Here is a 21,117-nt window from a genome sequence, read left to right as displayed (position 1 = left end):
TGACTTTCAGTGCTCTATAAATTGGACTCCAGTCAATGAGTTGAAGATAACTGTTGAAGATCATGATATTTTCATTATTAATTACCCTAAATGACCTTTTACAGACTTTGTTGTTCTTGTGTGAGCATGTATCATTGATAGTTAGCAATTGGCCATCATGGTCTGAAAGACCATTTAGGACTTGTTTTACTGTTGAATTGGTGTTTCTATTCTCATCAATGAAAATATTATCTATAAGACTTGAACAGTAGTTCGTAACCCTTGTGGGGAAGTCTACCATGGGTGTGAGGTTGTATGTGTTCATTATCATAATCTAGAAAGTTAATGTTAAAGTCTCCTAAGACTACAGTATTTTTATTTTTTGAATATATATGGGATAGAAGAGATTCAAGTTGCTTAAAGAATGTTCATTGCTTCCCTGATGGAGCCCTATACACTGTAACTACATTGAGTGACAAGGTCTTGGTGCTAATTTCTATACCACAAGCTTCAAAATGCTGATCAAAACAGTATTTTGTTAGCTCTAGAGATCTATATATTATATTCTTTTTTTACATATATTATTACACCACCCTTCTGTACACTGTTTCTACAAAAGTGAGAGACAATATGATAGCATATTGATACCCTCCTTTACATGGTGATCGGTAAAACAAAGGATATCAGCACTATCAATAGTATTACTGTCACTAATATTCATTGTCAACAGTTCTAGTTTACTTCTTAGTCCCCTTACATTGTGATGGAAAATACACAGTTTGTCACATTTAGCATTGACTTTCAGAGGAAGTGAGTTGCTAGGTTTCAAGATTCGTGAGTTTTTGCACACACTCGTTAGATAATTAATCTTTTTCTGAGTGTCATTTCTGACTGACTTACCTAAATCATGGTTTTCCCCTTTTTTTGTGAAACCATAAAAAATCTTGATTTAGTAGAGCAGGTTTTCTAGGCCTCAAGCTCCTCTTTTGATTGTAGACTGCTGAAGCCCTTGGTGACACTACAGTAGTTTTGATGGAACACTGTGATCTAATTGTTGATCCTGCTGCAGTTAATGTTTCAGATGCTGTAGTTGATGCATCTGATGTTGATGACACTTCAAGTTTTTGACTGATGACACTTCCACTGAGTCGTTGACACTTCCACTGTTTTGATTGTAGACTGCTGCAGGCCTTGGTGACACTACTGTAGCTTTGATGGTGCACTGTGATCTAGTTGTTGATCCTGCTGCAGTTAATGTTAATGTTTCCAGTGCTGTAGTTGCTGTAGCTGGAGTTAATGACACTTCCACTGTTGATGGGACAGTTGATGTAGTAGAAACTGAGCTTGACAAATCATCTATGTCGATTTCTTTACTTGAATTATATATAAAAACAAAGATGAGGTGACTTACCGAACAAAAGCGCTGGCAGGTCGATAGACACACAAACAAACACAAACATACACACAAAATTCAAGCTTTCGCAACAAACTGTTGCCTCATCAGGAAAGAGGGAAGGAGAGGGGAAGACGAAAGGAAGTGGGTTTTAAAGGAGAGGGTAAGGAGTCATTCCAATCCCGGGAGCGGAAAGACTTACCTTAGGGGGAAAAAAGGACAGGTATACACTCGCACACACGCACATATCCATCCACACATACAGACACAAGCAGACGTATTTAAATATGTCTGCTTGTGTCTGTATGTGTGGATGGATATGTGCGTGTGTGCGAGTGTATACCTGTCCTTTTTTCCCCCTAAGGTAAGTCTTTCCGCTCCCGGGATTGGAATGACTCCTTACCCTCTCCTTTAAAACCCACTTCCTTTCGTCTTCCCCTCTCCTTCCCTCTTTCCTGATGAGGCAACAGTTTGTTGCGAAAGCTTGAATTTTGTGTGTATGTTTGTGTTTGTTTGTGTGTCTATCGACCTGCCAGCGCTTTTGTTCGGTAAGTCACCTCATCTTTGTTTTTATATATAATTTTTCCCACGTGGAATGTTTCCTTCCATTATATTGATATCTTTACTTGAATTGTTTCTCAATTTATCCAAAGTCACTGCAGTTGTACCATGCTGTGATCCTAGATAAGGCTCCACCATACTTACTGCTATTGATGGATACTGTCATTCATTGAATTGATTTACGTTTTACAGTGTTAAGTCACACAATCTAAATTTGCCACTGCTGTTCCTGTGCATACCATGCATTGTGAAGCCTTCTCTTAGACTGGCAGCTTTAAGAAAGCTCGCGCTGCAGAGAGATGGTGGTCAGCACACAGTTCTATAGCTGAAAGATTTGAAGAGTCACCAAATACAAGAGGAGGAATGACATGAACTGTTTGGAAAAAGTGTACTTTTACTTGGATGGCACAGCCCACCACTGGTTTGAGAACAATGAAGAGAAACCCATTAGCTAGACAGATTACAGCCAAACTGAAAGAAAGATTTGGTGATTATCAGCAGCAGCAACAGAGCCCAGTGTCCTGGGGAAATGACACAGTCTTACATACAGAATGTTTCGATGGCACTGTGACTCACTGTGATCCAAATATAAGTCAACAAAATCTCCAACCTTACAAAAGGAGTCATGGAACACATGTACAAAGCTCTTCAGGTAACAAGATGTCACAACAACTGAGGGATTCATCAGGGGATACCAGCACATTGAGAAAACACAATGAAAATGACTTGCACAAGAGAAATATGACCAACTCCCAAATGTGGTCCACTATAGCAATAATGGAAGACAACCACACTCTTGCCTCTCTAATACACCATTGAATGACACAAGAAATACACCAGTTTATGACAGCAAGAACTGTCAGGATGAGTAAGCAAGACAGAGTAGCCATGAATGTCAACCCCATAAATCATGAGGTAACAGAGAATGTTGAAGAAAAGGTGTATCAATCCTTAACACCTATCTCTGACATCAGTGAAACATGCCATGAAGAATGGAGTCAGTTAACTCAGACATTTGGCACAGCTATCAAATGACAGCCCAGCAGCAACTGACCAATGCTGCTAAAACTGATTTCTCCTTCAAATACAAGGGGTGTTTGAAAAGTCCATGCAAAGTCCGGGAGATGGCACCACCAGCACGTATCGAGGTCATGTTTAGTTAGTAGCATCTTTGGAAAGAACACGCACCAAGTTTCAACCATATTGGTCTATTTCTTTGTGTTTGGCATTCGTGTGAATCAAGGAAGTCGAGTGATTGTGAAAATATGGAAGAAGAAGAATTTTGTGTGGTGATTAAACATTACTTTAGGAAAGGTAAAATGCCTCAGGAGACTAAAGAGAAGCTTGATAAACATTATGGTGGCTCTGCACCTTTGATTAGAACAGTTTATAAGTGGTTACAAAATTTTAAGAGTGGCCATATGGGCATAAGTGATGCGGAACGTTCTGGACGCCCTGTGGAAGTTACGACTCCAGAAATCCATGTTATGGTGATAGATGACAGAAGAGTTAAGGTGTATGAGATTACTAGTGCTGTGGGCATCTCGAATGAATGGGTACATAATATTTTGCATAAACATTTGGACATGAGAAAGCTATCTGCAAGATGGGTTCCGCAATTGCTCACGCTTGACCAAAAATGGAATCGTGTGAAGTGCTGCAAGGATGATTTGCAGCTGTTCAGGAAGAATCCGCAGGACTTTAAGTGTCGTTTCATCATTGATACATTACTATACTCCTGAGACCAAACAACAATCTAAACACTGGGTTACCAAGGTAGAATCTGCACCAAATAAGGCGAAGACCAGTCCTTCGGCCGGAAAGGTTATGGCGATTGTCTTTTGGGATTCGCAAGGGATAATCCTCATCGACTATCTGGAAAAGTGTAAAACTATTACAGGTGCATATTATTCATCGTTACTGAACCATTGGAAAACCGAACTGTAAGAAAAACGCTGGCGATTGGACTGCAAAAAAGTCCTTTTCCATCACGACAATGCACCAGCACACACCTCAGCAGTTGTGATCACAAAATTAATGGAAATACGATTCCAACTTGTTTCACATCGCCCCTATTCTCCAGACTTGGCTCCCTCAGACTACTATTTGTTCCTTAATTTGAAGAAATGGCTGGTGGGACAAAGATTTTGTTCAAACAAGGAGGTGAGTGCAGCAACTAATAGTTATTTTGCAGACTTGAACAATTCCTATTATTCGAAAGGGATCAACAAATTAGAACACCATTGGACAAAGTGTATAAGTCTAAAAGGAGACTATGCTGAAAAATTAAAAAGGTTTACCCCAAACATGTATGTAGTTTTTATTTTTGCACGGGCTTTTCAAACGCCCCTCGTATAATGCCACAGAGAACAACAGACACTTGGAGGACAAAGCATAACATGCCAGTTTGTTTCTGCTGTGGATATGCTTGATACATTGTATGTGGCTGCTGAGAAGAAAGATGAGTGTTTTAAACTTCCTGGCAGATTAAAACTGTGTGCCAGACTGAGACTCCTAAGTTCGAGTCTCGGTCCGGCACACAGTTTTAATCTGCCAAGAAGTTTCATATCAGTGCACACTTCACTGAAAAGTGAAAATCTCACTCTGAAAACATCTCCTAGGCTGTGTCAAAGCCATGTCTGGTCAATATCCTTTCTTCCAGGTGTGCTTGTCTTGTAAGTTTCACAGGAGAGCTTTTGTGGAGTTTGGCAGTTAGAGGATGAGGCACTGGCCGGAGTAAATCTGTGAGGATGGGTGTTGTGAGTCATGCTTGGATAGCTCAGTTAGTAGAGCACCAGGCCATGAAAAGAAAAGGTCCAGTGTTCAAGTTTGAGTCCAGCATGTGGTTTTAATGTGCCAAGACATTTCATATCGGTGTACACACTGTTACAGAGTGAAAATCTCATTCTGGAAGATAAGTGTTTGTCAATTATTATGATGCAAAATGTCAGCTACCTTAACAGTCCTATTCATGGTAGTCAACTAAAGATCATTACAGTTGAATTTTGGGCCAAAACTTGTTACGATACTCTGGACAAGATTGCTTCCCGACATGTCTTAGCCATTCCCAGTCAGTGTATAAAGGTACTAGCGACTCGCCTAACTGCCAAATTCAGGAAAACTAAGTGAGATGACCATCTTTGGAGGTGATCCTGTCACAGAAAAAATCATCCATGGATGTCAGTTACCAAGATGACAGGAAATCTCTTTGACGTCATCATCAATGACTAACTGGTACAGGCCCTAGTTGGCTCATGACTTTCTTTTTTGGTAATGTCAAATGCTTATCATTGTCAGCCAAAGAAGATTATGTTCTGTGGTATGAGTGATTGTGCTGAAGATTGCAAATGGAAAGTATGTCATGCTGAGAGGAATATGTATTGCAAGAATATCAATAATAGAACACAGACTCTCGAATCTGTGATTTTAGTAGAAAGTAGTCATAATGTTATCCTTCGATTGGTCTTCTTGCAGGCGTGAGAAGCAGTCATAGACTGTGGATGATCAAAATCCCAGACAGATAAAGCAAAGCCAATAAACACACATAACGAAGATTGCTATGGGCAATTGCTCACCATCAAAGACATTGTTATCCCACCATCATCGATGAGATGAGTTCCTGTCAGTCTAGATGCTCAGTTAAATTATGAAGCTTTTGTTGATTGCAAAAAGCTCCATAAATAATTCTATAACCTATACCAGCAATGATCATAAGTGTTGCAGTTAGTCAAGGAGAACTTTGGGCCACTTACAGTCACAAGCAGCCATAACTCATCCATCAAATTTATCAATTGGAACTAATGTAGACCTCAGGTAACACTGCAGATCAGTTTATTACTACAGCGAAGATTTCAGGATTGGGGGAGGGGGTATCTGTTTCATAATCAACTACTAAATTTAATCAAAAGCTAACCCCAGGATAAAATCTACAGCTAGCTTATTTATCCCCCAATTTTCATATTTTCTCACAGTTTACCACAACTAATCACACTAAAAGATGCATTTTGGAGGGATCTTTAATGTGGTGTATGTTACCTTCCTTGCATACTTACAGTTTTTGGTATTTTAATTTCTACACTTCAGATGATTAATGTTTTGTGCATTCAAACCACGGTGTTTATGAGTTCACATGACATCACAGTGATGATTCCATGGAGTCACAGACCTTTTGCTCTGACTGGTTGACATGAGCAATCTGAGCAACTGCCATGGAAATGTACAGGCCATATTTGTTGTATTTACATTTGCGTATTACAAAAATATCCATTTTAAGTGATATAGTATATGCAATGACTCAGCTGCATTGTTTGCTGCTTTGGTAAAATTGAGTGTATACCTTTGCCTGGATTTACACTATTTTTGTTCTTGATTTATGTTTACATCAAATCTGGGCATACCATATTCCTTCACTTTATCCTAACCACACATTTCAAAATTTTACCTGATAAATTGCACACAGAATTCATGTTGTGCTGTTTCTGAACTCATGGTAAGCTGCTGTTATCTGCAAGAAAGTAAAACTCCCCTAGGCTGAACCACTCGAGCCTTTTGGATGCCCATAAGAGCTGTACTCTCAGGACACCCCCCCCCCCCCCCCCCAACTCTGATACACAGAACTAGGTGGGATTTCAAGGTGCAGCCTTAAGAATAGCTGTGACCTGTTTGAAAAACATTGTGAGTTTCAAAACTGTTGACTGGCATTATTTAAATCTGTGCGGGAAATATACAAAATGCGTTCTGATAATCTAAATTCTATAATACGTTATTACGAAATGTATTTCGAAATTGAGGTTGATGAGGCTGACTGGGAAATGACTATCATCATAACTCTTGACAGCTGTGAGTTTAAAGTGATTCCATTTGGACTATGTAACATTCCAGCCACCTTTCAACATGTGCTGGAAAACCTGTCTCATCACCTTCAATGGACGACATATCTTTGCTATCTGGAGGAAACTGTCATTTTTCAGAGAACTTTTAACAACACATAAGCTGCCTGACAACTGTTAAAGTGTGCGCAGACTGTAGGCCTACATCTGAATCCAAAAAATGCCTCTTTGTGACCCAACAAATAAAAACCTCAGAACACCTAGTTAATGGTGATGGAGCCCATGCTGGTCCATAGAAAATAAGAGCAGTCACAGATTTTCCTACTCATCAGTACATTTGCAGTGTGAGAAGTTTTCTCAGAATTTGCTCATAGTACTGATGATTCAGAAAGGACTTCTGTACCAAGGCACATCCCTTGCAAAATTATGAATTTTTATGCCTGTGAAGAAAGGGAAATTATCAGAAAAGTTCTTAAGTGCTGCTCTGCAACTTATTGTATCCTTTGTTATTTGTTGAATGTCATATATGAAGTCGAGGATTATGACCCAGGATTATGTCTCTGCAGAAAAGCAACTTCCTTTACAACTGACCATATGGTTTTAATTTTATCCTGAGACTTAGCTATTCTATCTGCATACCACATACTTTTTGTCTTCCTAATAACATTTTTAAGCAGCTTACAATACTGTTTGTAATGGGCTGCTGCATTTAGATTTTGACTGTTTCTAATGTTTTGATATAATTGCCACTTTGTTCTACAAGATATTCTTATCCCTCTAGTCAGCCACCCAGGCTGCCTGTTTGTGCTAGTATCCTGTTTTAAACGTTCTAATGGAAAGCAACTTTCAAAGAGCATGAGAAAAGTCTTGAGAAAAGCATTATATTTATCGTCTACTGTATCAGTGCTATAAACATCTTGCCACTCTTGTTCCTTTATAAGGTCTACAAAGGTCTCTACAGCAACTGGATCAGCTTTCCTGAACAGCTGATGACTATATTTAACATGTGTTGCAGCACAAAAATCTTCTAAAGTTAAAATTTGTGCATCATGATCTGAAAGGCCATTCACCTCTTTGCTAACAGAATGCCCTTCTAGTAATGAGGAATGAACAAAAATGTTGTCTATGGTTGTTCTCCTGTTCCCTTGCACTCTCGTTGGAAAGAATACAGTTTGCATAAGATTATATGAATTAAAGAGGTCTACCAGCATCCTCTTCCTTGCACAATCACTTATACAATTAATATTGAAGTCACCACATATAACTAACTTTTTGTATTTCCTATAAAGTGAACCAAGAACCTCCTCTAGCTTTAGCAAAAATGTTGTGAAATCGGAGTCTGGGGATCTATAAATAACAACAGTTAGAAGTTTAGCTCCGTTAAATTTAACCACACCTGCACAACATTCAAACACCTTTTCAGTGCAGTACTTTCAAACATCAATTGACTCAAATGGGACGCCGTTTTTCACAAACATGGCTACTCCCCCACACCACAAAGAGCTCCTTGAGAAGCTGCCAGCCAACCTGTATCCTGGTAAAGGAAGCCTCCGAATTATCTCCTTATTTAAGAAGTGTTCAGATATACCAATAATTTCAGAGTCAACATCTATAAGCAGTTCACTAACTTTATCTCTAATACCTTGTATATTTTGATGAAATATACTAATTCCCTCATTACTCGGATACCTAAGCTTTGTCAAAAGTGATTCCCTTGTTAGAGAGACTTCCCTTAAGCAGGAATACCTATCAGCTGCCTTCAATCTAAAAAAGGTGCAGCTCTAATACCTACTACTGCAGGAATTTTCCTATGAGTGATCCCACCAACCCCACCTATGTCTGTCTGCAGAGACAGGTCGAGGATATAGAATCAGTGCGTAGTGGGAATGTCCGTGTTACTGATAAGTCGCATATATGTACAGTATTTAATAATCACTTTCTGAATATAGCGGGTGAACTAAATAGAAACCTAGTCCCAACAGGGAATCATATAGCACTCTTAGAAAAAAGTGTTCCGAGACTGTTACCTGAAATGCTCCTCCATGATACTGACAAGAGGGAGATTGAGTTAATAATTAAATCACTAAAGACCAAGAACTCTCATGGATATGACGGGGTATCTAGCAGAATACTGAAGTATTGTTCTATGTATGTTAGCCCAGTTCTCAGCCATATCTGTAACTTTTCCTTTAGGAGTGGTCGGTTTCCTGACCGATTAAAGTACTCGGTAGTGAAGCCACTTTATAAAAAGGGAGACATTGATAATGTTGTATATACGAGGTTACTGGAGCATTTAAATTCACATAATTTGCTGTCAAATGTTCAGTTTGGTTTTAGAAATGGTTTAACAACTGAAAATGCTATATTCTCTTTTCTCTGTGAGGTTTTGGACGAATTAAATAAAAGGTTGCGAATTCTAGGTGTTTTCTTTGATTTAACGAAGGCTTTTGACTGTGTTAACCACAAAATATTACTGCAGAAGTTGGACCATTATGGAGTAAGGGGAGTAGCTTACAATTGGTTCGCCTCTTACTTTAAGAACAGAAAGCAGAGGGTAATTCTCCGCAATATTGAGAGTGGTAGTGATGTTCAGTCCCAATGGGGCACTGTTAAGTGGGGCGTTCCCCAAGGGTCAGTGCTGGGGCCACTGCTGTTCCTTATTTATATAAATGATATGCCTTCTTGTATTACAGGTGAATCAAAAATATTTCTGTTTGCTGATGACACCAGCTTGATAGTGAAGGATCTTGCGTGTAATATTGAAACAGTAACAAATAATGTAGTTCATGAAATAAGTTCGTGGCTTGTGGAAAATAATTTGATGCTAAATCACAGTAAGACTCAGTTTTTACAGTTTCTAACTCACAATTCAACAAGAATCGATATTTTGATCAGACAGAATAGGCATATTATAAGAGAGACGGAACAGTTCAAGTTCCTAGGCGTTCGGATAGATAGTAAGCTGTTGTGGAAAGCCCATGTCCAGGATCTTGTTCAGAAGCTAAATGCTGCTTTATTTACCATTAGAACAGTATCTGAAATAAGTGACACTTCAACACGAAAAGTAGTCTACTTCGCATATTTTCATACGCTTATGTCGTATGGTATTATTTTTTGGGGTAATTCTTCTGATTCAAAAAGGGTATTTTTGGCTCAAAAATGGGCTGTTCGAGCTATATGTGATGTAAGTTCGAGAACCTCTTGTCGACCCCTATTCAAAAATCTGGGAATTCTGACATTGCCCTCACAGTATATATTTTCTTTAATGTCGTTTGTTGTTAGCAGTATTAGCCTACTCCCAAGAGTTAGCAGCTTTCACTCAGTTAATACTAGGCAGAAATCAAATCTGCATGTAGAATGCACTTCCTTGACTCTTGTGCAGAAAGGAGTCCAGTATTCTGCTGCATCCATTTTCAATAAGCTACCACAAGAACTCAAAAATCTTAGCAGTAGCCCAAACTCTTTTAAGTCTAAACTGAAGAGTTTCCTCATGGCTCACTCCTTCTATTCTGTCGAGGAGCTCCTGGAAGAGCTAAAAAATGAAGCAAATTCCAGTGTTACATTGTTGATTTTCTTCATTTAAACTTACGACTTGTCACCTGAATATGTTTTTTTCTATTTCATTTTATCTGTTTCTAATATCGTGTTATAATTTCATGTATTGACTCGTTCCATGACCATGGAGACTTCTCCTTAATTTGGTCCCACGGAACAACAAATAAATAAATATAAATATAAATATAAAGAAGTGTAAACACATTGTCTGCATGAAGCACAGATCAACAATGGGGGAGATCTCAATCTAGGAAACTCAATGATTATGAGGTTTCAATGGGAGGACCTATTTTCCATGCTCATCATAATGAAGAAGATGTGATGGCATGACCAGATCTTGAGGATCCACCAGTGCTGCCTAACAGAGGATCACTGACAACATCTATTTCCAGATCTCTGTAGTCAGCTCCAGGGAGAGCTTCTGAAACAGCTGGTCACTGTTTCCACAGGAAAAATAAGGATTATAAGTGTTTAACATCCCATTGACAATGAGGTCATCAGAGGAGAGGGAGCAATAGAATGAGCTGTGCTGCATGCAATATGGTGAAGTAATTAATCTTGCTGGCTGGTGTGCTGCGGGTTGTCCACTCATACCAAATCACCAGCAATTATTTATTGTTTAGTATTTATAATTTTTATAAAGTTCTTGAAATCTTCTTTGTAATGTAAGTACATTCTGGAGTATTCTATGTTTGTCTAAACAGCAGCACACTTCATCCATTTCAGTTCTGTTCTGTCTGTACATTGGTGCCCTTAACAAATACAGCCTATGTAATATCAACACGCAAAATATTTACATATTTTGTACTGAATGTAGATAAAATATGTAAGAAAATATATAATATCATGCTTAATATGCACATAAACATACCAAAACATGAAAAGTACATTAAGAAGATACATTTCATATTACTAATTTTTGAAAGTCCACACTGTGCTGGGGGAGGGGGGGGGGGAGGGGGGGAGAAAAAAAATTGCACATCTGCTTAACTGCTTATTAAACTGGCCATCTCCACTGAAATTATAAAAGGACCTTGCCTTATGTTTAATTTTGAAGTTCAGTGGACAATCACATACCTCTCCAAATTCTCTGTAGTTATAGAATGTCAGTGATCAGAAAGGATGTTTTTGTAGGAGGAAAATAAGCTCTCCACATCACATGACATTAATTGCTCAAAATTTAGGAGATGACATATTCCTGGAGATATGTCCATTGGAGTGTTTTCTGATTTCCTACTAAGGATATTGCAGATAGTAGAAAAAGTTGAGTAGCCTGTATTTCTTGCCAAAAAGAGTGTCAAACTTATTCACCACCTTCTGCCCTATATTATCTCTAATGTCAGTCTTGACATTCTCAACAGTTCATAAATATTTCTGAAAAGGAAACCCAACAGATTCTAAATCTATAATTCTGCTGGCATGGAAGCCAAAGTTGCCACAAATGCATACCACAGCATTTGAGATTTTAATTTTGATGAGAGCATCTCAAGTCTCTCATACTGAAACTAAAAGTTCTCTTGGAAATGATTCAATCACAGTTTTCACAGCATGAAAATGTTATTACAAAAACCAAACAATGGAAACTACCGGTCGGAATATCAAAAATATAAGGAAAAGATAGACTGATACTCACCCTAAAGATGACACACTGAGTTGCAGACAGGCACAACAAGAAGACACTTACATATTAGCTTTTGGCCAAAGGCTTCTTCAGAGAGGGAACACACACACACGCGCACACACACACACACACACACACACACACACACACACACACACACACACTCATTCACACAAGCAAGCACACCTCATGCACGCATGACCGCCATCTTCGGCAACTCAGATCAGAATGCATGAGGCCGGCCCTTTCTACCATATGATGTCACTCAGTCCCACAGTTGAATAGAGCTGCTAGGAGCTGTCCAACTTACCTTTCGTGCATGTGTCACGTTGGACCTCTCTTGAAGGTTTCAGTTGCTGCCATTACATCTACATAAGCAGAACATTGTACCAGCCCTGGCAGTCTGATTTTATCTCTTGATGACAATAGCGGAGAGCTATCAAGAACTCAAGTCTTTTACTCGAAGTGAGGTGGCTTGTAAATGGTGAAGATTTTGTGGTTTCTAAGTGATGCTTCAAATCTGAATCTAATTTAGATGTAAAATTATGAATTCTCTAAATACCTCTACAATTACTGAACCGTCTTCTTCATCATGTTCAAGTAAGGAAGTTTTAGTTTCCACAAAAGAAAATGCAGTCTATTACTTCAGAGACAAATTTCATAGTTCTATTTAATCAAACAATGGACAACCCAGGATGGAATGTAACAATATCAGAGAAGGAAAGTTGCTACTCACCATATAGCGAAGATGCGGAGTTGCGATAAGCACAACAAAAAGATTCACTCAATTATAGCTTTCGGCCATTAAGGCCTTTGCCAACAATAGATAGATAAACATACACGCTTACACACACGCGCGCGCACACACACACACAAACACACACACACACACACACACACACACACACACTCACGCAAATGCAACTTGCACACACGTCCGCAATCTCAGATAACTGAAACCACACTGTAAGCAGCAGCACTAATGCATGATGGGAGTGGCGACTGGGTGGGGGTAAGGAGGAGGCTGGGGCAGGGAGGGGGAGGGATAGTATGGGGGGGGGGGGGTGACAGACAGTGAAGTGCTGCAGTGTAGACGGAGCACAGAAGAGAAGAAAGGGAGTGAGGGGGGGAGGAAGTAGCGGAACAAAGAGAAATAGAAAGAAATTAAAAGACTGGGTGTGGCAGTGAAATGATGGCTGTGTAGTGCTGAAATGGGAACAGGGAGGAGGCTGGATGGGTGAGGACAGTGACTAATGAAGGCTGAGTCCAGGAGGGTTATGGGAACATAGGATGTATTGCAGGGAATGTTCCCACCTGCACAGTTCAGAAAAGCTGGTGTTGGTTTGATGGATCCATATGGCACAAACTGTGAAGCAGTCGTTGAGATGAGGGATATCATGTTTGGCAGCCTGTTCAGCAACAGGGTGATCCACTTGGTTTTTGGCCACAGTGTATTGGTGGCCATTCATGTGGACAGACAGCTTGTTGGTTGTCATGCCTACATAGAATGCAGCCCAGTGGTTGCAGCTTAGCTTGTAAATCCCATGGTAGCCCTGCCTTTGATTGGATAGGTGATGTTAGTGACCAGGCTGGAGTACGTGGTGGTAGGAGGATGTATAGGACAGGTCTTGCATCTAGGTCTCTTACAGGGGTGTGAGCCATGAGATAATGGATTGGGAGCAGGGGTTGTGTAAGGATGGATGAGTATATTGTGAAGGTTCAGTGGACAGCGGAATACCACTGTAGGAGGGGTGGGAAGGATAGTGGGCAGGACATTTCTTATTTCAGGGCACAACGAGAGGTAATTGAAACCCTGGTGGAGAATGTAACTCAGTTGCTCCACTCCCAGGTGGTACTGAGTTATGAGGGGAATGCTCCTCTGTGGCTGGACTGTGGGAGGTGGTGGAAGACTGGAAAGATAAGGCATGAGAGATTTTTTTTTTGGTACAAGGTTGGGAGGATAATTACGGTCAGTGAAGTCTTCAGTGAGACCCTCGGTATATTTTGAGAGGGACTGCTTGTCACTGCAGATGCGACGACCACGGGCGGCTAGGCTGTACAGAAGGGACTTCTTGGTATGGAATGGGTGGCAGCTGTCGAAGTGGAGGTATTGCTGGTGGTTAGTAGGTTTGAACTGGATGGAGGTACTGATGTAGCCACCTCTGAGCTATAATTGTGTGAATCTTTTTGTTGTGCCCATTGCGACTCAGAATCTCCTCTATATGGTTCTTTTTAACCTTTTTATGCTCATTGATTGAATGTCTTGACACCTCACTACAATTTTTCCTTGATATATTGCTCAAAAGAATTAGGGGAACATCACTTTGGGCATCCGCCATACTCCATTGAGCAGTAATTCAGGACAGGGTATGTTACCAAATTGTACCTCCATCTTTAACGAATTAAGTACACAGCAAAACATCATTACATTCTTGATTGTTGGCATAAATGGAATTGAAACAAAGTGGAAAATAATTCATCTCATTATCGTCAGTGGTTTTCATTGGACTTTGAGAGTGTTAGTGAAGCTTCAGTAACGTGTATACTGTCCATTAGCATTTAACACTGCCTGTCACCTACATGGCATGCTACGTACAAGTCTATGGGGGTCGCCCTCTGGTACCCATACCCATTCTTTAATGAGAGCCCACGAGAGTTCCTGGAGAGTTTGTGGTTGAATAGGATGACCACAATCATGTCCCACGTACGCACAATTGGATTTAGTTCAAGACTCACTGCCAGCCATTCCTCTACTTCAGTGTCTGATCTTCATAAGATATCCCTGCTGATGACTACCACATATGCCCTGGATTTAGAAAGACTTTAGGGTCACTGTTGTATGCAGCAGCCACCACATGGACCAGCAGTTTTCAATGTATTGCCTGGTGGTAAGGTGACCACGGACAGTGACAAGATCCATATGGCTGTCAACATTGAAGCCTCCCCACAAATCACAGAATCTTGGAAATTTTCTATTTCCTGGACAACATTTAGCAGGTACCATACATGACAGGTCTGCGCACTTCAACACAGTCATCACTGTGCACCAGAGGTTATCTGGACTCATCTAAGGGGAAAAAAGTCTCAAGCAAATCAATGTTTCTGTACCCAACATTTGTAGAAGTAGTACAGGAAAGTCTCAAAATGAATCACTCTGCAGGCATAGATGATATACCTGATTTCATTATAAAGAAATGTGGGGACTTCATCACTGAGCTCTTAACTCACGTATGCCACCTATCTTTTGCTACAGGAATTTTTCCTCCATATTTGAAAATAGCAAAAGTAAAGCCATTATACAAGAATGGAAACAAAGATGATATTTCCAATACAGACTATTGGCACTGTTTTTTCAAAAATATTAGGAAGGCTCTTCAATAAGTGACTAACAGATTTCTTAGAGGATAATGGCATTCTGTTGGAATCTCAACATGGATTTAGAGCAATCCAGCAGTTCACTCCTTCCTATTAGAGGCACTGATAGCATTAGACAGCAAAAAACTTACTATGGGAATATTTTTAGATTTTTCAAAGGCATCTGACACCATAAATCATGACAAATTGCTATACAAGCTAGAAAATCTTCGCATTAGGGGAACAGCTAACAACTGGCTCAGCTCTTATTTTAATAACAGGGAACAATATGTGGAAATAGATCAGGAAAGGGATAATATCATTAGGAAATATAATTCCAAGCTACTGACTGTTAAATATGGAGTGCCACAAGGATCAGTAATGGGTTCTGTTCTGTTCTTATTCTATGTAAATGACCTAAACATAAGCAATGACAGCAGTAAAATACACTCCTGGAAATGGAAAAAAGAACACATTGACACCGGTGTGTCAGACCCACCATACTTGCTCCGGACACTGCGAGAGGGCTGTACAAGCAATGATCACACGCACGGCACAGCGGACACACCAGGAACCGCGGTGTTGGCCGTCGAATGGCGCTAGCTGCGCAGCATTTGTGCACCGCCGCCGTCAGTGTCAGCCAGTTTGCTGTGGCATACGGAGCTCCATCGCAGTCTTTAACACTGGTAGCATGCCGCGACAGCGTGGACGTGAACCGTATGTGCAGTTGACGGACTTTGAGCGAGGGCGTATAGTGGGCATGCGCGAGGCCGGGTGGACGTACCGCCGAATTGCTCAACACGTGGGGCGTGAGGTCTCCACAGTACATCGATGTTGTCGCCAGTGGTCGGCGGAAGGTGCACGTGCCCGTCGACCTGGGACCGGACCGCAGCGACGCACGGATGCACGGCAAGACCGTAGGATCCTACACAGTGCCGTAGGGGACCGCACCGCCACTTCCCAGCAAATTAGGGACACTGTTGCTCCTGGGGTATCGGCGAGGACCATTCGCAACCGTCTCCATGAAGCTGGGCTACGGTCCCACACACCGTTAGGCCGTCTTCCGCTCACGCCCCAACATCGTGCAGCCCGCCTCCAGTGGTGTCGCGACAGGCGTGAATGGAGGGACGAATGGAGACGTGTCGTCTTCAGCGATGAGAGTCGCTTCTGCCTTGGTGCCAATGATGGTCGTATGAGTGTTTGGCGCCGTGCAGGTGAGCGCCACAATCAGGACTGCATACGACCGAGGCACACAGGGCCAACACCCGGCATCATGGTGTGGGGAGCGATCTCCTACACTGGCCGTACACCACTGGTGATCGTCGAGGGGACACTGAATAGTGCACGGTACATCCAAACCGTCATCGAACCCATCGTTCTACCATTCCTAGACCGGCAAGGGAACTTGCTGTTCCAACAGGACAATGCACGTCCGCATGTATCCCGTGCCACCCAACGTGCTCTAGAAGGTGTAAGTCAACTACCCTGGCCAGCAAGATCTCCGGATCTGTCCCCCATTGAGCATGTTTGGGACTGGATGAAGCGTCGTCTCACGCGGTCTGCACGTCCAGCACGAACGCTGGTCCAACTGAGGCGCCAGGTGGAAATGGCATGGCAAGCCGTTCCACAGGACTACATCCAGCATCTCTACGATCGTCTCCATGGGAGAATAGCAGCCTGCATTGCTGCGAAAGGTGGATATACACTGTACTAGTGCCGACATTGTGCATGCTCTGTTGCCTGTGTCTATGTGCCTGTGGTTCTGTCAGTGTGATCATGTGATGTATCTGACCCCAGGAATGTGTCAATAAAGTTTCCCCTTCCTGGGACAATGAATTCACGGTGTTCTTATTTCAATTTCCAGGAGTGTATTTCAATTTGCTCATGATGCAAGTATTCTAATTACAGGAAACTCAGAAGAAACTCTTGTAAAAAACATAAGAGAAGCCCCTGACAGGCTAACATGTTACTTTGATAACAATGACTTAACAATAAACACTGGAAAAACTGTAGCTATGGATATACACACAGCACAAACAAAAAATCTGGTATCACCCAATCTAGAGCTATATGGACAGACAATTACCAAAACAGCCTGTGCCAAATTTCTTGGACTTCATCTACAAGACAACTTGAAATGGAAAGCACATTTTGAGCAAATGAACAAAATTTAAGTACGGTACTTCTTGTTTTGTGTTACATAGAATAAAAAATTTTACCAGCTACAACACTATTCAGTGTGTATAATATGTAGTTGTACACTCTCACCTCCAGTATGGGATTACGTTCTGGGGATATTCTGGAGATGCCATAAAAACATTCAACATTTTTAAAAAAATTATAAGAATAATGGAAGGGGTAGATAATCACAAATCATGTATACTACTGTTCCAAAAAAGGATGATCCTGCCACTTCCTTACATATATTTACTTGAAAATATAATGTATTTAAAGCAAAACTTACATACAAAAAGACCACTCATGACTCAAAATCACACAATACACAGCTATGATACAAGACAAAAATTGGCTATACATGTTCAAAGCGCCAACAAAAACGTTATTTCAAAATAGTCTTATCAATCCTAGTATCAAACTATACAATGCCTTACCAGATACCATTAAACGCATACAAAACTTTGGTCACTTTACAAATAAATTGAAATGATACTTGCTTGATCACTGCTTTTTCACAGTAAATGAATACCTACAAAAACAATTGTTTCTATGTTAACCCAATGTCATCTCATACAGAACAACATTTGTATATTATCTCTCTGTGTATAGTGTAACAACATTTATTTAAGTATTCATCATTAATTGATATATAAATATGTGTTATTATGTAAAAAGGTATATTATATGTAAAACTGTTAATATTAACATAAAAATCCAAAAATCTCTTGCACATTGTGCAGCCGTAGATGAAAATTGATCAATAAATGGAATAAATGGACACAAGACTCCAGTGGCCCTTCTGAGATTGACTTGCAGTGAGGTGGCAGTATCTGTACTGCACTGCAATGCAGAATGGCCAGATATTAGTCTCCATGGTGTGGTAATTCTTTCGCGACCTTGTCCAGCTCATCTTGTATTCTTCACTGTCTCCCTGTAGTATGTTCACAACCTATGGATGACACTTAGAGAGGCATTGGTATATGCAGAAACATCACCGAAAGCCCATCCCTTTTGGATCACATGGACCAACTTTCTAACTTGCACTGCTTTATAAGATGTTCCATTGCATGTGATTGGTTGAGTACAGCATCCACATTTGACAAGTGTCATCTATGTACCTCAGTAGAATACACTGGGACACTGGTACTCAGTTCCTTCTGGTGAGTTACCTGACACTGTAGTGCATAACACAGCCAACTGAAGGTGAATGACTTTGTGGTACCGATGAGGTCGACACCAGCAACAATCTGAGTATCGTCTTCGAACTAAACTAAGATTATATTTGGGTGAAACTGCCATGTTAGTTCGGTGTAACCGACCCAAACTTCTCCCTCACTAGTGACCCTGAGTTGTAACATCTTCTGTTTTCGCCGTTTTACTGTGCCCACGACCTCTGCATTGGTTATTTTCTCTTGTATTTCATTGACACAGCATTCGAACAATGACTTCTGCCCAGTGCCTAACGCCGGATTTTGTGCTCGACATGCATTGTGTCGCAGGCGATGTACACCCGCCAGGACTGCAACATGATGCCTCTCACTCGACGATTACGCTGATTTCGCCACACGTTTTTGAGCCTGCAACAATAAGTGAGGTTAGGGGTGTGCATGACTCCAGCTATCAAATGACTTAGTTCCCACCACATATGCCCTCCCTCATCAACTGTGCAGTTATGTGCCCTCCCTCATCGACTGTGCAGTTACCTCATATGGATCTCCGTGCAGTGTGGGACCAATGCCGATTTCTGCAAATGCTTTATTGGACAACCTACCACCGCCAGGACAAGGATTTGCTACACCGCAATCCGTGACCTTATCCGCACACCGTTTTGAGTGGAGAGACTATGAACAGTGAACATTCACACATTCAGTCCGACATTCAACATCATTTTCCACACTGTGCTTCTGGACAGCCCGCACCTCCGCAGCCTCCCTGCTACACAGGTGGCTATGGCTCTGATCGTATGTCGAGCTTACCGTGGTCTAGCATGCATTTTCAAACTTTGAACTTTTTCTCACCTGTCGCCCCCGCTCCGACTCCAGCCGAGCTTGTGTTACCATTCTCGGCACATCTCGGTGCCTCATCCATGTCGGTCTCCTGCAACACGTCACTCCAAACACACCCACAACGTGTAGAGCTTCCAATCAACACATTACGGTGTCTCACCCGCGTCGGCCTTCTGCATCGCAACGGATCGCGCTCAACCACAACGCGTCACCATCACGTTGCCACCTGACAAGCCATCATCACCAAATCCCCTGGAGTCACACTCTCCTGGAATACTGCAGCGTCAACAGCTCATTTCAGGCAGTGCCCCGACGAATTCAACTCAATCAGTCCTTCCGAACATTCTACAATGCTTACCGACGCTGCCACTGTTTATTCCCGACAGGGCAACAACATGGTTCAAAATTGTGGATGAAGTGTTCGGCCATTACAAACTCGACGAGTCAACCAGATTTCTGTGCCTTATCACCCACCTGCACGACCAGGAGGAGTTGATTGCTGACCTGGTTCACGCCCCGGACTCATCTACCTGGTACACTCTAGCCAAAAAGACAGTTCTACATCAGCTTGCACACTCAACTGAGGCAGCAATATGGCAAGTGCTCCACGTTGAGCAACTAGGCAATGACAAACCTTCCCAGCTCTGAAGACGGTTGCGTGTTCTGGTTCGCGCCGATCTTCTCTCTGACACAGTTCTCCTCACCATCTGGTCAGATAAACTATCTCCTCACATCCGCTTTGCTCTGGCTCAGAGGTCTCCCAAACCTGCTGAGCAAACAGTGACAATTGCTGACAAGCTACACGATGCATCACTGCTCTATTTCGTCAGCCACTGCCTACCTGACAAGTCTCAGGTTCAGGTTCATTGTCCTGTGGCCAGATGTGGCTGGGGCCGCACTGTGCCGACTGTTCCGCTCGCTCCAGGAAGCAGTAAACAAGCTACAGGGATGTCACAGGCTCCGCCCACGGTCAAGCCCCCTCCTGTAACTAAGCCTGCTGCAGCCCCGGAACATCGGCCACCGCCACTGGCAACAAACGTTCCGCAGGAAATGCAACTGCACCACAGATAGTTTGGTGAGGCGGCACGGAACTGCAAACCACCCTGCTACTTCCCAAACGCCTCCTGCGCACAACATGACAGGCAACCCCCAGTGCTACATTCTGTCTTGGAACGACCAAATAATTGTGGACGACTTTACATTAAAGACATTTTGTCGGGATACCTTTTCCTAGTGGACACAGGCGCCAATGTTTCACTGCTGCCCACGTCCTTAGCGTCGTCAAACATCTGCCCTCATCATACTTCACTGCGTGAATTCCACTAAACTACAATCCTCGGGTTCAACCTCACATGTTGTCTCACTATCAGCAAACTGCAAACTCAAGTGGACTTTTTTAGTGTGCGAAATTGACAAACCTATACTAGGCATTGACTTCTTGCAACACCACAAACTTTCACTGGACCTAGTGTGAAACACTGTGTTTCACCATCTGTCCAAGACTCACTTCCCCTGTGCTCCGTCGAGCAACCCACCCCGTGACACATCGGTCCGGGCTCATCTCATCCGTACATGCTTGTCTCTGTCGATGACGTTACAAGAAACCACGCATAAGTGCCTTGTCGAGCTTGAACACGTCGC

At 41.8% G+C, this 21,117-nt stretch overlaps 1 protein-coding gene across 1 annotated transcript in view; it reads left to right on the top strand.

Annotated features, from left to right (window-relative positions):
• LOC124594027 (sterile alpha motif domain-containing protein 1-like) overlaps positions 1–1,107 on the top strand; it is a 78,958-nt gene extending 77,851 nt beyond the window's left edge. The window contains exon 3 of the mRNA XM_047132379.1: positions 976–1,107. Within this exon, the coding sequence (XP_046988335.1) occupies positions 976–1,107 (132 nt within the window). The remainder of the gene's footprint in view (positions 1–975) is intronic.
• Positions 1,108–21,117: the final 20,010 nt, after the last annotated feature.

The sequence above is a fragment of the Schistocerca americana genome, chromosome 2, assembly GCF_021461395.2.
Source record: "Schistocerca americana isolate TAMUIC-IGC-003095 chromosome 2, iqSchAmer2.1, whole genome shotgun sequence".
Lineage (NCBI taxonomy): Eukaryota > Metazoa > Arthropoda > Insecta > Orthoptera > Acrididae > Schistocerca > Schistocerca americana.
Note: the sequence above shows the minus strand (reverse complement) of the source record. Positions and strands in the feature narration are given on the sequence as shown.